Raw genomic sequence first — 18,801 nt, 5'->3', positions numbered from 1 at the left:
TAATCTAAAAATTATGACGCAACTGTTTTATTTATTATTCAAATGCATATGCGGCGGTAAATGTTTTGTAATAAGCAAATATTTTATATAAAATAAAGATTTCTGAGAGCGGTAAGATACTAATCTTAATTAATTTATCGTAAATTTTATTTGAAATCACTGTTTTAATGAAAATCGACTTGGACTGAATACGAGTTATTTCTCCAAAAAGGCTGTTTCTACCAATATAATAATTATTTCAATCGACTGATTTGAAAGAAAACACAAAACCTCGAGTTATTCAATCGAAGATCTCGGCGTTTCTCGGATTTGAATACAAACATTTTTAAGCCTCATTTCATGAATAATTCGAGTTCTGAAAATTCGAATAATCGTCCTTCCCGGAAAAGCGGGAGGCGCACGGCGCCTGCGCCCCCGCCGCGCAGGCGCTCCCCCCCGCCCCCGCGCGGCCATTCCGCCGCGGGAGTCCGCCGCGACAGCTGGTCTAGCGGCCGCCCGCACCGGCCGCCTCCGCCGCCACCTGCCAGCGAGATCCGCAGATCGCCCCCATCGATCGCCCGCCGAGGGAATCGACACCTCGCGACGTCAGGCGCCGCTCCGGGCCTCGTGATTCGGGACATATTGTGTGCCAGTGCTTCGTATCGGAGTGGTGTATGGTTTGAGCAGCAGTGGCCTCGGATGAAACGACTAAACCTGTGTTGTCGTGTGGACAGCAGCGTCTCCGTCACTGGTAAGATCCTACAATCAACACTTGTTTTGTCTTCCCACAGGTCACTCCGTTATCTATAACATAAATACGATACGTACCTACATACCCACCTACCTGTTTTCTTTTAATATATTCCCGCAGGTTGTTGTCATTCGCTTCTGGCTCATCTATCGCGAAATATTCCATTATCAGACACCACGGTTTATTTTGATTTGTTCCTGCTGCGCTATGCCGATAAGGATTTATTCGATTCTACGTCTAATTTCCAGTGTTTTCACGGCCACGTGATAAGAATACTCTGCGCTTCGTGGTCCCATTTTGTACCTCCGCGTTATTTAAAATAATTCATGTACTTTTGTCCAGTTGTCGGCAGTTCTTGCGAGAGTACACTCGATCTGATTATATTTTGTGTCTACAAGAGACTTTAGTGTTGACACGGTCGCTATTACATACTGTAGAGAGCTGATAAGGCTTTATACCCGCGGGACTAATCACTACCTACATTATTTTACCCGGTACGAACATCACCCGAAGGTGAATAATTTCAAATTGGCTTTTTAAATATTTTTGTTCACTGCACAATAAGTTTAGTACAAACATAGAATAAATTGGTATTATCAAACTCTTAAATATTTTACTTAAAATATGTTTGTAACAATATTATTTTTCTTTTACTTAATGTAGTACGTCATAAATTTAGCACACAACTTAGTTTCGATAATACGAGGCAGTTTGAGTTGGAAAACAATACGAAAAAGTTAAATCTCGAAAAATAATGAACAAATGCTAACAGCTTTTAGCAAGTCTCACATAAGATCCCATAAATTGTTAGGTCTTAGTTTTCTCTCGAGGAAACCACCCTCCGGCAATTTTCAATTTACGTGACGTTGATGTATACAGCTAAGTTAAGTAATACCAAATTAGTAAAATATTGTATTATTTTGAAAAATGATTATTATATACGATTTCTATCTACTGTTTTATCGTAATCCGTATATTCCGCGGCAGCCTCCGTGGTGTAGCGGTGAAGACGCTTAACTCACGTACGGAAGGGTCTGTGTTCGATTCTCGATGAGAACACAAACATTGAATGTTGTTTTTCTTAAGCCTGGGTGTTCTGTGCTGTAACGCACTACTGTGATTGGGCCTCCTGGTCTATTGTGGTGCAAGAAATAAATAAAATAAAAATATATTTAAAATAGAATAAAATATAACTTAGCTGTAAATTATATAACAGTAAAAAATAGCGGATGAATCAACGGTACGAAGACAAAATTACTATTTTTTTATTGATTAATATATTTTAATAAACGGTACACATTTTTTTAATCTAATATAAATCTATTATACATTAAAAAAATGTTATAACTGAAACTCCAAAAAAAGAGACAAGCTCTTGTGCTTGGGGAGTGACTAACACTGTTATAGTTATTTATTTATTAAAATGAATATAATTTTGAATACACGAGAAAAAAAAATAGGATATAAAAAGAAAAACAGAAAATATTAATACATTAATACCAATTCAAATAGGATGCAGTATTTTCACGGGTTCAAAAAATTTCTTTTTATTTAAAAAAAATTTATTTATTGATATATTAGTTATAATAGTTTTTAGTTCATTAGGGAGATTATTTTGGTACCTTTGAAGACAAAGTTATTTTGAACATGACTTATGTGAATTATAGGGATTTTAATATTATTTTAATCCGAGTGATTTATTCATCTCAAATTATTTTATTTTTTATTCTTTATAAATTTGTATGTATTGTATGATTTAAAATCTACGAAATACTATTGCGATTCATACTGAACTTTGTTTTTACAAAAGTTAATTAAGATGGAAAAATATCTTCATTTATCAAAGATAAATAAAAAAAAATTGACGCATTAAAAATCATCAAACATTTAACTCAGGGGTATTTCAAATCTTGATTTGATTAAAATTATCAATGGCCATACTATTTTTCAGAAATTATCCGAATTAATGAATACTGAATTCAATGACATAGCTGATAAATAAAATAGGTAGTCGAAATAGGCACCCATTTTTAAACACAATCTATATCACATTCTGTTGTATGTTTTAAATTCTTTCAAATAAATGCAGAAGAAACATCTTACTGTTTATTCAGAGTGATAAATATTACCCGGTTTGAATCTTATTATCATCGACTTAGGATGTGATTGATTTATCGATACGATTTACAAAACATTGATTGTTTATATCATATTATTGAGAATGCTAATTTGAGTGGATAAGTCATACATTCCTTTTATCGCACTTGGAAATAAAAAATAAGCAGTCAGTTAACACAAACAAAACGTTATTTCAGTCCACCTATGTATACTCGTTTACATTATTATAATAAATTATGATGAATGCAAAATTTTTCAAGAAACTTCACAGTTTGATTTCTGGACAGCGTCACTATTCAATATCTGGTAAGCGTCACGTTTCCATCAGTAACTGGTTACAATACTGACATTCGTAAACTTGGAATGAGATGTTAACGGCTTAACTGCGCATTAAGAAGCTCATTGTAATGTTCTTTCGTTAAAGAATTTAAAGTATTTTCCTGTTCCAATAACAAAAGCATTCTAAAAAAGTTCTGACTCAATATTTTACTGTAGTTTTTTTGGCATTGAAATTTAAGAAAATCGAAATTTGTTGCAACGGAAGGAAAACATTGTTGAGAAGGGAATATGGAAGTCTAGGCATTCACAGGGATTATGACCTGTCAGTGTCTGGTTTAAGTGGCCACTTTACACACTGTGTAACATTTACCATTCTGCCTATGATTACAAATCCACATTTTCTCAACTCTTCTATTTGTTGACTATTGTGAAAAGAGCTGAAATCTTTATCATGTGGGTGAGATTCATCCGGCTGAACCAATTCAACTACTAGGCAACGCCTGAAAACTATTTTCAGATTTTATACTTCTTCTTTTACCAGTTAGTTAATGCAACAATGTTTCGAGTATGTTCAAATGTTGTCCAATGACAGGTCATAAGCCCTGTAAATGTCTAGACTTCCCTTCTTAAAAACGTTTTCTCTCTGTTGCAACAAATTTCGATCTAAATAACTCCCTAGGGAGGAAATCCACGCTGTATGCAAATATTTGGGCATACTTAAAAAAAAAATGTTTTAAAATAAAATTTGTAATTAAGTATTACTATTTTTTACGTTTTAAAAGTACTGATAATATGAATATTACAACAGAAATGGAGAACATTTTTTTAAAGATAATTATGTAAGTCTAGGCATTATTACGTACTAGTCATTGGTACTGTTACGCCTACGCTTAAATATCCATTTCTCTTCAATTATTCCATCTGTTGACTTTTGTGAAGTTTAAATACATGGCAGAATTGAACAAATATAAATGTGAAAACCTAGACGAAACAATGAATGTTACACAGTGTGTACACTGACCACTTAAATAAATCAATGGCAGGTCATACGCCCTCGAATTTCCTATCTTCTATTGTTTAATATTGATAACTTCCAGTGGGTGGAATCCAGTCCTTGTCTACAACTATTTGGTGATATAATAAAGAAAAAAATCTACTTAATAATTACAAAACTATTTGTTGTTATTCAGTGATTTGAATAAAGGTACAGTTTTTGAATATTTCTAATAATATTCAAGCAAAAAAATACACCTTTATAAAAACGGAAGAATTAATTTATTTATTATTACTGTTGAAAAATAATATTAGTTTTTTTTAGATATTTCTTTATAAAACTCAATGGTCAATAATTTTGACACAGATTATCAATCAAACTTTAAATCATTATTTCACAATATTCACCAATGAGCGCTTGTTGGTCAGTAAATTAATTAATTAAACGATTTGATGCTCAGTATCAAAATTATTACTATAAAAGTGTTTATTTACAACTAGCAATAAATGCTATGCAATTTTCCCAATGATGTTCAATAAGTAGACACATGACTCCTATGCTAGTTACACCTAAAATTTTATGATATGCATGCAATCATTCATGTGAGAAACATATACAAAATATATTTCCTTTGTTTATATTTATTTATGTGTCAAAAATGCACTTAAGAATAAAACAAACTATCTTCGTATTTTTTTGCAGTGCAATAAAAGCATTTATTTACTACACACGACGGTATATTTCGTCGTAAAATCACGTCTGATCACGATGAAAGTGCGTTAGAGAATGAAAACACGGAAGGCAATTACCCATGAATTGAAAAGTCATTTTCTTCACGCTAGTAACGTGTTCATTTTATTGACTTAAAATTCTTTTTTTTTTTCTCCAATCTATAAACAAGTAGTCATAGACCATGGGTAGATTTTTTCAATGATTTATCGAGTAAGAGAAAGGAGTCATCAGATGACCTATGACATGTATTTTATTAAACTGTTAGGCTAACTACCTATTTGGTAAATCCAGAACAATAAAGCTATTGAGATGTCTAACATCTCCGTTTGCGTCTAGTAAGCTGCTGGCCAGACTGTTTCTCTTTTCTCTTTTTTTTGTTTTTTTTTTGCACCACAACACGCCAAGAGGCCTAATTACAGTGGTGAATTACATTACAGAACAACCAGGCTTGAGAAAAATCACATTTTTGTGTTCTCACCGGGAATCGAACCCGGAACCTTCTGTGCGTGAGTCAAGCGTCTTGACCACTACACCATGGAGGCCGCCGTTGATGTGGATACCGCGTCTGTGCCGGTACACCTCAATGAATTTTCTTATCTCGCCTTTTACTAGAGGCACTTGTAAATACTCGTATTTACTTTACATAAAATATTTTTTTGTGGCTAGATTAAATGTAGGGATGACGTTAAGTAACAAAAAAGCGATGAATTGAGCAAGCGTTTTCAACGTAAAAAATCTAAAAAACTTTACAACCCTCTACCGAGATCATAAAGTGGGTGAAATTGGCAGCCTGAGCGCTGCCTGACCTGATTATGCTCGATTTGGTTAGACGCTGTTATCTTTCAAAATTATTTTATACATTGTGGTCAGGGTAATCTCTTTATGTCGTTTTCTGATGTGTAGCAAAATATGATATAGTCCACATTTAGGACGTAATAGTCGCCATTTAAATTTAAACTGGAGACAAATCGTAAAAAGCAGTTCTCCAGGGCGATATTTTTAGCTTTTATAGCTAACCATCTCTCCGAGGTTAAGTCAAGATATTTTAAGATCAAGCTTCGCATGAATTAAAAACTTAGTTTTCGAGTATATGTTCATTTTTAAAAATTAAAAAAATAAATTATTGTTATTTTATTCTAACATTACAAAACAACATAAAACGGATTAAAATAATAAGAGTAAAAAAGAATCCACTAACTAGTGACGTCGTTCAAAGTAGTTTATTTTTGTTATTTTTTTTTTTATACATTTTCCAGAAACTTTGCCGTACAATTTAATGCCCTAATTTTAACCGCGCGTAAGAAAACATTTTTGTATCCAATTTCTTGTAACACCGAACTTATTACCCTGTAATCCATCCCTGAGTTTATGGTTTGTAATTATGAATAAACCGTGAACTTGAATGTAATAAATTAAGTGTTTTCTTCGTTATGTTGCACCACAGCAGGCTAGGAGGTCCAATAAATTACAGACAGAACCCCCCGGCAATTAAAAAAAATATCACTCAAAATTATTTTAATCCGACCCATCGAACTGACCCAAGTCGAATGTGTAGAGCCGTGATTTTATTACTTATCTACAATTAATTTTCCACGTGAAATATTATTTTTGTGTCCTTTAAGCATTTTAAAACTTAACGATAGCTACTTTTCAAAAATACTGATGGTTTAACTTAGTAAAGAAGGCTTATTCTGTCACGATTTCGTTTCGTAAGTTAGTCATATATCCATCTCGCTCTAACGCAATCAAAGTCGTATTTCGCTCTCGTTTCCTCTCATACGATACGAATGAATTTACGAAACGAATTCGTCACGGAATAAGGCCAAAGGCTCGAGAGTTGATATTAAATTTACCAAGTAAATAGTAGAAGAGACGCCAGCTTAGCGTTTTACGGTTATTAAGCTTAACACAAAACGTAAAATGTGTAGGAGGAAAAGGTAAATACGCAGCAGAGAGATAATGATGTTTCGTTTACTTTAATAAAAGCTTCCAATGTGGAAGTCACAATATTTTTGTTCATTTGAGGATAGTGAACTCCAGTAGATCAATTATTTAAAGAAGACCCCTTTTCATTCTAAATTTAGTGCAACAGAGATTGAAAACATTTTTGTAAAGGAAAGATGGTAGTATAGGGATTGACTTATGATTTGTCATGCGATGGTTTAGGTGGACAACTTACGCAAAGTGTAGCATTTATCATTCTGCCTATTTTTAAATATCCACATTCCTCAACTCTTCCATCTGTTGACTTTTGTGAAGTAAACGAGTACCTTTATTGATGCGGGGGAGTGAAAATGTTTTCCCCCTCTGTTGCAATAAATTTAGATCTTAATAACCTACCTGTATCTAATAATTTTAAAGAAACCCTCAACATTCAATACGGAAAGTCTAGATAAAATATTTAAGGTTCATACAGTAGACACTTTATATAAAATAAATTCTATTATACAAATTTATAAAGAAGAAAAATAAAAGAATTTGAGATGAATAAGTCACTCAGATACCAACATAATATTAAAATTCCTAAGTTCCATACAAGTCATGGTCAAAATATCTCTGTCTTCAAAGGTGTAAAAAATTATAATAATCTTCCCAATGAACTAAAAACTATTAAAAATAATATATCAATAAATAAATTTAAAGTTAATCTAAAGAAATTTTTCCAACACGTGTAAAAACAACATTAAATTTTAATTAGTATGAATGTATTATTATTGTTTTATGTTTTTTCTTTATACATCCTATGTTTTTATTTTTCTATCTCATGTACTCGTATTTAAAATTGATTAAACTCTTATAAATAAACGACTGAAACAGTTTAAGTCACTCTCCAAGCACAAGAGTTAGTCTCTTTTTTTGGAGAGTTACAGTGATAACATTAACTAGATGAGTAAAAGTAGATATGTATGTTTAGAATTTTACAAAAACATGTACTTTTTATGAAATTTATTTTTAAAAAAAGTAAAAAAAAGCTCCCTAGGCAGTGAAATCCAGTTTTTCATCAAACATTTGGGCATACCTACTTAAAATCTTTATACTCACTTGAAATAAATGGTCGGGAACTACACAGAATAACGCTTTTACAAGAACTATTTTAATAGCAGTTTTGATGTTCAAGAGTGGTTAAAACTAAATCCTTGGGAAATAATTTATTGTGAAAGAATTAATTAAAATATTTTTTTTAAATTGAGGAGAGCAATCTGTTATCTGGAGAAACGGATCAAAGGTTTTGTTTATTTACTTCATTTTAATATCAACTCTCCAACAAAAATGGCTCCGATAAGATATTGAATCGGAGTCTCGAGAGAATCAAACGAAACTAGCTCTGCGATAAAATATTTCCGATCAATTATTTTGTATGGCTCCGGACTCACTATCTGAAAATGGTAAATATTAAATCACAAGACATATTTTTTCAGATTGATATTATATGCGTGTATTTTTGTATCTACAAATGTACCTATTTGAAGAAAACTATTCTTATTTATTTCGCGGTGACAAGAAATTCTAAGAATTTCAATTTCGTCTTTGCGACAATTTACAATGGATAACGTTTTTTGTGCATTTACATTCGGAATCGACAGTCAAAATGATTCAATCGAATTGAAAATACATCTCAAATTTTTCGCTGAACCTACATACGAGTAATATTTCCATCATTAATGCGCAATATTTATTTTACACTCAACAATGTAGCAAGAAAACTTTTCTATAATAGCAATGTAATTTATTTCTGAATCTGAAAGAAGACGGAATAAGTAAGACGTAAAGTGAAACTATGATGGTATTGATTACATTAATTAGTTTTAAATTCATATTTGTAGTGATCAAGTGAAATCTAATTTCATATGAAGACAATCAATTTTTTATATCTTTTAATTTGAAACGGGTGAAATTGAAACATCCTATATTCTTTTACATCTTTAATTAAAAATCAATACGAAGTTAATATTAACTAATGTCCGGCCAGTTTTCAATTCGTGACGGTAAAACATGTTATTTGTTTTCCAATGAGATTAGCCTGATGAAAATTTTCGTACCGTAAAATTGAGTTGAAATTAGTAAAATTAACCAGATAAAGAAAATTATTACCTAGTAAATCAGTATCAATATTTTCTTAGTACCGACTAATTGACTCTCAAACAATTGCGTGTAATAAATAGACACGTTATTCCTATAGTAGCTGCATACATCTGAGAGAATATTTTTCAAAGTGGACGATAATTCTCCTTGCGGGCGCTGAAGGCCTTCAGAGAGACGGTAGAAGGCCTAGAGAAAATTGGAGAGCATCGAGTCAGTCTAGGAGGGCGATGGCTGATTAAAAATAAAGCGAAAAATTATGATTTATCGATGTAATTAATTTTGTTATTATTCCTACATTGTTTTTGTTTTATTTTTCACGACTTTCTTAGCCCGTGTGCCGTTTTTGTAGCAATCAAGTTCCTTGGCAAATAAATGTTTATCGCAACAGGCAAATTAGCAGTTTACAATGGAGGGCGCCCCCTACGGGAATATTTGGAGCGAGTGTGCAAAAATTTAAACTCGTCTCATATGTCGAGCTGAAGAAGGCTGCAGAAAATAGAGACCAATGGAGGACGAGACGCAAGACTTTGCTGCAAACTAATCCCCAGGATTGAGACTGCGAAGAAGAATGGAGTCCTAGTCTCGACCCTGATGTATGGGAGCGAAGTATGGACTTGGAAAAACAGGGATGAAAGTAAGCGAAATGCTGTCGAAATGCAATCTCTCAAGCAAATGTGTGGTAAAACTATGTACGATAGATGTATACATGTTGAGATCCGTACATTATGGGCTGAGGCTGAGCTGAAGGCTGAGATAAGCATTATCGACAAAATCAAGAAAGGAGCTTTGCGCTGGTTTGGACATGTAGAGCAAATGGACAGCGAAAGAACGGCTAAAAATATTCACAATGCGAATGTTGATGGATGCAGAAATAGAGGAAGACCGAGAAAGACATGGCATGACCGAATCCAACAAATACTTGAAGATGGACATGTTAAACTTAACGATATTAGCAAACTCGTTTAAATGCATCCGATTTACTCTTCACTTTTAAATAAAAACCGATTTTAATAAAAGTACTTCTAAATATGCGTTTTAATGGCTCTTTTTAGGAAGGCTCCTTAAAAATATGAGTTAAAAATCAGAAAGAGGATAAAGCATGTTTAATGAATAAATAATAAATAAATATAAATAATAATTGCAATAGCTGTTTTTCAGATGCACAACGGACGGTAGGTTTAAAAATTTACGGGACACTAGAAAATTTATCAAAATTATTTTTATTTATTTTTTCTCTTCTTTCCCCCCATACACGATAAACTTTTGCCTCACTCGGGAGGTCGCAGTCAAGAGCAATGCAAAGGTATAATTATCCAACTAATTATCTACTTATTCCATGAATTGGGTGGTATTTACGAATGAAACGATATGTTTTTGTTTTTTTTTCAAAGCTGGAGTGCAATTAAAGCATTTTTTCATCACGCTCGACGGCATGTTTCTGCGTAGCATTACGTCTGATTAATAAGAGTATTTTAGAGAATAACGCCGTTTTCTTCGCGCAAGTAACGATTCGATTGAATTATTCGTCATTGCTGCCGGAATATGGTTAATTTGCGTAAAAATAAAAATAGGCCATCGATATAATATACGTTTATACTAGATGCAGCAATAAGCCGTCGTCTTGTGTTCTATTCAATTTAAGTTCCGGAACGTCAGTAAACGCGAAGCAGCATAAAAAGATGCGACATTCTGCTTTGAATTTATAGTAAACTGGAATAGACAGTTGGTCATTTTTACTGTACTACGCGTTTTGCACGGCAATGTTCACGCGACAACGCTCATTTTTCGGAAGCTAATTTTAAACAATCGTTATATGAAGTATTATCTCTATTTACAATACCTTAATGAAATAGGTATATAAAATCCTTTTTTTTTAAATGGAGCATCGTCTCATCCGCAGTTAATTGTTTTTAAATTAAAAAAGAAAAAATAATTCCTTTTCTCATAAAAAAAAGAACAATGTATCATAGTTCCTTGACATAAAATAAAATGTTCTCGTATGTATTCGAAAATTATTTTTCGTTTTCGCGTACTTCGCTTTGCGATAAATGTATTGTCGGTACATCTGTTTACCCAAGTCATAACGGTGCGTTTAACCTTGCGACAGGCGTCGTTAAATCTTTTATTGCAAATGTAAATAAGGCGCCATCTTTGTGTGTCATTTGGTTAAATTACAGAGATATGTATGAAAAGATCAAACAAGTCAGCTGGGCGCCATTTTAAAATAAATCCCGCCATTATGAGAGCTGGGAGGTAAATTTAAGCAGGTAAGATGATATTGCTCCAATAATCTCGTGCGTTGTCTAATGAATTAAATGAATTGAAATTTGAATATTAAATATGATGTATGGAGATCAAACATTAAGTTGACTGATAAATACGCAGATTAGGTAGGCTTTGAGGTATATCTATGCTACTCGGTATTCACAAAGTAGGAATGCTTTCATGAAAGGTCTAAAGCTAATTATAAAATCGCTATTTAACCCCAGTCTCTTTAGATCGTGAGCTGCATATTGAAATATTTTAATTTTAACGTAGCTCTGAGCTAAGTCTGAGAATATCATAAATTTTATCCACCAAAACATTGTATGAAATTCTAACTAGGCATTCCTACGCTTTAATTCACATACAAATTAAGTTTAATGTTAAAGTTAGTAAAATAAATTTCTGTTATTTCAAGGTACACTTTGATACACTTTGATAAAAGTAGAAATTTCATAAAGGGACATTTTCAAATGAATACGAAGATTATATTGACTGCAGGTTTTCTATATTTAAATAAAATTATTTAAAAAAATGTATTTACACTATAATCTTCAAAATTAAAGCCCGGCTAAATTACAAGCATACAACTCGTCAGCAGGTTTTTATATATTGCTTCGATTGTTTTATGTATTATTATATTACTACAAATTAAAACTATGGTTAATACAAAAAACTATTTTCCATCAGCCATAATTTGAGTATACGTCTCTCTCCTGTATTATATCACTATTCTTAATATTGTTTGGTAACATGTTACATATTTTAGGTGTACTGTATTCCAGTGTCCTTTTGCCATGCATAAAAATAATACATTTTGAGAAACTTCGCCGTACAACTAAATGCTCTAATTTTTACAGCGGGTAAGAAACATATTTTGTATCAAATTTCCCGTAGCACTGAACTTCCTCATTACAAAACCATTCATGTTTAATTTAAAATGATTCATGTTTATTTAATCATTTAATGAAAAAAAAAACACTTATAAAAATGAAGGTCCTGCCTAAATACAGGAATTTCCTAGCTAGTCGGGACCTGAAACAAATAACCTCTGTATATTTAAAAACTGTGAAATAAATAAAATGTTGTCCATAAGTGTATTATTGCAAAATAAAAGGGATTTATGGCCTGAGTTGTAATTTTAACGATTTTGAATCCCAAAAAAGTGGAACATTATTTTATTTTTTTGACTACGCATTTCGATAAATTTTGTAAAACAGTAATTCATAATATCCCAAGGATATGGTTTGGGGGCTTAAGGTGTTAATATTATTCACATCTAATAACTCTTTCTATTTTTAAATTAAAAATTATTAAATTAAATTAATTTTTGTTATTTTAAATATTACAACTGTAATGGAGAACCATTTTTGAGAAAGAAATATGGAAGTCTAGGCATTTACATACTTATGGCTTGTGATCTGTCAATGACTGGTACAATGATGTTTAAGTCAATGTATGAACATTTCTTAGATTCATCCAGCCGTTTTTTTAAATAGTTACAAATGAATAAAAAAAAATGATTTGTACTTTTTACTATAATGTTGAATTGATAATATTATTATTTAGTAGGTATTGGACTTGTGAGATATTTTTTCTGCAAGCTGGTTTAGTGTACACGACAAAAGTTCGTTGTGAAGAAATCTGTTGGTCAAATCATTATTTTAGCTCAATCAATTTGCCGAATACTGAATCATTTTCATTTTTGTAACAAATTAACATTTAAAACTCGCGTTTTAAAACAAACTTTTTTGTCTTATACTTAGTTTATATCATAAAATCTTATTTTATCTCTAACTCTTAATATTTTTTATATTTTTGACACTTGTGCAATAATATTTATACACATGTCCACCCTCATTCCATTACAACACCCACTCACCTACCCTCTCACACACTTACACTTACACTCACACAAACACACTAGCATCTATTGTACGAATATTTAATGTATTTCTGTGGATATTTGTCATTGTTTTTATTCTCTATATATTTTATTTGTTATATTTTTTTACATGTATTACTGTTGATATCCCTAATATATATAAATAAAATAAAATAAATGTTTAGACATTTTTGTACTGAAATAGTTATTTTTAGGGCTCTCTTATACATGGATTTAAGTATTCCTGTGCAGAAAAGGTTAGTGAATAATTAGAAAATGATTCGTTGATTGTTTTTATTAAAATGCAATTCAACATAATTTAATCGCGCCCAAATTAAACTGAATTGAGAAATTTAATTTGTTTCCTTGATGAGTTTTGCAAATAGAATTGAAACAGCAGTAGATTAGATGCTAACATCAATCTAGTTCCTTGCTTCATGAACTGTATATTTCACCGACATTAAACAACATGGCATCAACCCGAATCGTTTCATATAATTTAATTAACTCGTTTATTGAGTAGGTACTTTTCAAAGGACGTCCTTTGCATATTTTTCTTACATTTAATTCCTGTTTTTTTTTACCGTTTTATATAAATTTTAAGTTTTGATTACTTTAAACTTAATTTATTTCACTAGTCTTACAGTATACAGAGGTTCTTTGTTTCAGGTGCCGATTAGCTAGGAATTTCCTGTGGTTAGGCAGGGCCTTTACGTGTTTATCATTGGATGATACTACAATTCAAATTATATCAATAATAGTAATAAAAAAATACAAAATAAAGAATTATGATTATAACAGACAAAATATCATGTCAAATTAAAAACAGGTCTTGATACTGCTATTCAAATCAATATCAATAATAATAAAAAATTACAAAATAACGAAATATAATTAAAACAGACAAAACATCATGTCAAATAAAAAACAGGTCTTAATTTTATCCACTTACTGATCATTTTTTATACATTTGACCTAAGAAGCGTCTTCATGTTAAATTAATTACGAAATGTCCCTATATACATATGTTATATATATATATATGCATAATATGTGTATTAAATAATTAAACAATTATTTTTAGTTTTACTTTTTGTATATAATGAAAATTGTATAACATTATGTCAATTGTTTAAATAGAAATAATTGTGTTTGTGTGTAAATTACTTAAAATCAGAACTATTGATTGAATGAAAGGGGGATAAAAGGAAAAAGAAGGAAAGGAGAATATATTAAAGAAGAGAAAATATATGTTTTTAGACGTTATTTAAACAGAGATACTGTAGAAACATCTTTGATAGGATGAGAGATGATTCCACAGTCGAGCCGCATGGAGACTATATGAGTTAGACAAGAAAGAGAAATAGTGGATGGGTATTAAGAGGGTGCTTTGAGAATAAGAACGAAGATGTAAACCATGAAAAATGATCGTTGAAATTGTTCACGGAGATATATAGAAGCGTTAGGACTATGAAGTACAGTGAGCAGAAGTGAGAGGGAGTGATAGTCCCTCGGCTGTCTAATTTTGAGCCATTTCAGTTGCTTACGATAACCAGAAATAAAGTTATATTTTATATGGCCATAGTCGTTACGAATGGGTTATTTAAATATTTTTTTGTCTTTTATTTTGCGATCTGAAAAAAACGATTTTATTCAACGTTTAAAAATGTTGGTATTTAATTTGAAGAAAAAATCAATTTTTGCACCTGAAAACACTAAAAAATCCCTTTTTATGGTACTTTCAGTCATGTTTTTATTATTTGTTTATTTTGTTACAATATGTACATTTTATTATTGAATCCTGGTATGTTAATATTAAAATTATATAATAAAATAATAATAAATCAGTTTAAACCGACACTCGTATCCGTTATTTGTATAAACGTACGCACAAAAAAAAATGCATTGTAAAATGACCGATGTTTAAGTTAGAGGTTGGAAAAAAATATTGGATCATTATGCGGTTTGTTGATTTTTGACAAAAAAATATTCTAACCATAATGCATCATTTATGTTTCAACGGTTGTTTCGTTTGTATGGCGACGAGGTTTATTTTATCAGTTAGTTAATTAATAAACACGGGGAGAGTTGGTTCGTTACTGCGCAACCTCGTTAATTTAAACTCAAGTCTGTATACACTATGTACGTATATTTATGTAAGTGCATAACTCGTGACAGTTCCGTCTGAGACTTGTGATTTATGCATTTCTCCCACTATCTCTAAACACATGCCATTTATCAGGAACTTTGCCAACTTGCGCTAAATTGAAGCACTAAGGTACTCTGCAAACTATCACGTACAAATAATGTACACACCTTGTTTGCACCTACTACATAAAGTAGAGATCCTCAAAACTTGGTCTGCGGACGAGTGAGTATACACGGCGCAATCTTTGGCGTCAAAAGACCCCTTCAAACGTAACAGATTATTCTTTTTCTACATCTGAATGAGTACAAAGAAAGTTTTTACGATACATTCAATTCTAATTAGGTCTACCTGTGTCAAAAATAAATTAGAAATCCCTGATGAATAATTTCAATTTAACATTACAATCAAGCACGAAAAAAATAAATGACCTCTCGTTTATTTATAAATTATTAAATAATAAAATAGTTTGCACAGAACTGTTAACTTGAATAAACTGTCGTACTCGTATTCCACATAAACCAACACGACTATTTTTTTTGTTTTACAGTATTCATCATGGTGTGATTATTCATTGAATTCACTAATTATTCGCATGCAGTGACTTGCAAATCAATACAGTGATGATTTAGATTTATTTTATACCACGCCGCTGGTGATCAAGTCCTGTGTTTTGAAAAAGAATAAACAATTAGAAATTCTAATAATGACTAGTTCTTCACTTTTGTTTTGACTCTTTACTCATGTTTATTTTTTATTTCATTATTTTTAAAATTTATTATTGCTTAGTATTAATATTTATATAAACCATGAAATAAACTTTTTAACTTTCTTTTTAAAGCACTTTCTTTTTCTGGAGGACCACCGCCGCATCTCAGAATACTCGTTATGTTGCTGCGTAACAAACTATTTTTATGATTTTATCTGAACAGTAATTTATTTATTTATTAATTTACACGCCCTACGGGCTTTTACATATATTAGAAATTACATTCAAGTGCAGCAGTGAAACATAAGTATGTAAAAGAAATTTTATACAAATTAATTTATAACCTTTTGAATACTCAACCTATATTTAAATAAAGACAGACAAAATATTTCAACTTCACCATATTCGTTACCTAGCCGGTGTAGTCTAGGTATTGGTGAATTGTAATAATAATTGTGACTGCCAGGAGATTAAAAAAATAACGTTAGCTGCCGAGTATTTCGAACTGGTACTTTTAAGCTGATAACACCAGTTAATTCCGGGACGTCCAATACGCCATTTGCTATTTTATATAAATTTAATAAATCATTTATAATTCTTCTTTTACAAAGAGCTGACATATTTAGTGTACATAATAAATTATCGTAATCAATATTTTCAGTGGGTATATTAAGTTTGTAATTGATGAATCTACGGAATTTACGTTGTACTCTTTCTATCTTTAAAATATGAACATTGTAATAAGGTGACCAAATTGTTGAATTAAATTCGAAATTACTTTTAACCAAGGCAGTAAATAGCACTTTGGGGGTAGTGATGGAATAAAAATAAAAATAATGTACTTAGTCTTGAGGATCGTCGTTTGGTATTAGATATGGGGATTTTACATGATATTCTTAATGGACGTATTGATAGTCCTGTTCTGGTTTCTAAGTTGGCCCTTAATGTACCTGGCTACCGCACCCGTCACACGAATCAATCTCTTTTTCATGTACCTACAGTTCGCGCCAACTATGCACAGAACTCTCCTCTGATTCGCTTAGCGCGTAATTATAATGTATTTTTCGATAACATATACATATTTAACTGCAGTAAACTCACTTTTAAAACAAGAATAAAAAACTATCATATGAAAAAAAAAATGTTTTATTATAAAAAAAAAATAAAATAAAATAAAATATATATATACGAGTATTTACATTATAAATTTAAGATGTTTCTATTTACTCATATTAAACCCACCCTCACACCCATATACACTCACACACATATTCACATACCTACCGAAACCACACTCCACTCACTTACACACGCATCCTCACACAAAAACTTGCACACATGCACTTCTCTGAATGAATATCTAACTGAACTGGATTTTTATAATTGTATTACGTGGAAAACTGATTTGGCTTTATTTTATGTTTTTTAATATGTTGTGTATATTTTTTGTATTGCTGTTGTTTTTTTGAATAAACAAAATAAAAATTTAAAAAATAAAAATAAAAAACTAACCAATTATGATTTAAAATTTCACGCTTGCGACAAAATCTTTTCTTATATATCTTTCAAAAGGAAATTCTTTCTATTTTAAGATATCCTAATTAGGAAAATCAAGCCCATACCCCAAAATGTAATTTGTAATTTTATTAACTATTGCGGTAAAAGGGACCATGTTATTCTCATTAATGACTCCACCAGCCGAGTTGGCGTAATGAGAGTTTTTGACAGTTTTGTTTATCGACAGTCCGGCGACTTCACCCTTCCTTACTATTTTCATTCATTTTCGGACCAGGAAAACACTCTGTTCTTTTTACCGTACATGTTCTAGGATTTTTTATAGTCTTTTCACCACATTGATCTCAACCAAAAAAGGTTATTTCAGTGTCCTATTCCAAATTGGATCATCGGTTCATCTGTTCCTTGACACACATTATGTTGCTGACGCCCCGAGGTAAGGGAGTGTTGAATTTTGGGTCTTACGCCTGAGTTATTTAGGTGCATTTTCCTTTACACGTCAATTTAACTTCCATAGATAAATAGAACACAGATGTGAGGATTCAAATTACGAACACTCAAATACACAGCGAGTACAAATTGCTTATTGTACAGGTAGGTAGGTACCTTCAACTAAACATAAAATCCTGAAAATTGGCGATAAATGGATGGGAATAAATTTGTTTTTTCCGAAGGATAGCAAAATTACTTACTTTATTAAAAAACATTTATGTTGAACTTTTATGTCCTTATAGTTCAATACACTTGTACTTTTTAACACTAGAGAATTACCTAAATTCAATGGAAAAATCGATTTATATCTGAAAATGTGTAATGTGTCAATGTGTCCGTATCAAGACAAAATATATTAAAATTTTGATTTTACAATTTAAAAATGCTTAAAAAAATATTGAAAAAAGTATCCATTTATGATTTGAAGCAATGTCAAACCTTTTTTTTTCCTGTTTTAATTAAAAACATGAGTTGATGAAGGCGTTATGTCGCAAATGTTAGAAAATGTACTTTTTTTACATAGATGAAGATTTTATGTATGGCCGTTTCTTATAAAACCAACTACACTATCAAAAAGAAGCAGAAAATCTATTTCGAGAGCGAATCAAGGCGTTATATTATCAATAAATGTACTGGCGTTCAAAACTTGAACCCCAGACATATCTGTTTTTTGTTTTTGTCACATAAGACTTTTATCCACTCGTGTCTTCAATTATAGCATGGTGTTTTTAGTAACGCTTTAAATGTATAAAATATGCAACGTTAAATGACCTAAAACAAGTAAAAAAAATTCAAACAAACTCCTTTAAAAGTGTTTAGTGTCGAATTTTTACTATGTAGCTGTGGAAGTTTAGAG

General features: G+C 31.3%; 1 protein-coding gene across 1 annotated transcript in view; it reads left to right on the top strand.

The window, feature by feature from the left end:
• Window positions 1–301: 301 nt before the first annotated feature.
• LOC148272319 (uncharacterized) overlaps window positions 302–18,801 on the top strand; it is an 80,620-nt gene continuing 62,120 nt past the window's right edge. The window contains exon 1 of the mRNA XM_088240209.1: window positions 302–730. Coding sequence (XP_088096335.1) covers window positions 340–730 — 391 coding nt within the window. The 5' untranslated portion in view covers window positions 302–339. The remainder of the gene's footprint in view (window positions 731–18,801) is intronic.

The sequence above is a fragment of the Micrasema longulum genome, unplaced genomic scaffold (genome assembly GCF_059751315.1).
Source record: "Micrasema longulum isolate JH-2025_06_02 unplaced genomic scaffold, ASM5975131v1 h1tg002379l, whole genome shotgun sequence".
Taxonomy (NCBI): domain Eukaryota; kingdom Metazoa; phylum Arthropoda; class Insecta; order Trichoptera; family Brachycentridae; genus Micrasema; species Micrasema longulum.
The sequence above is the reverse complement of the archived record's forward strand: the minus strand, read 5'-3'. Positions and strand labels throughout refer to the sequence as shown.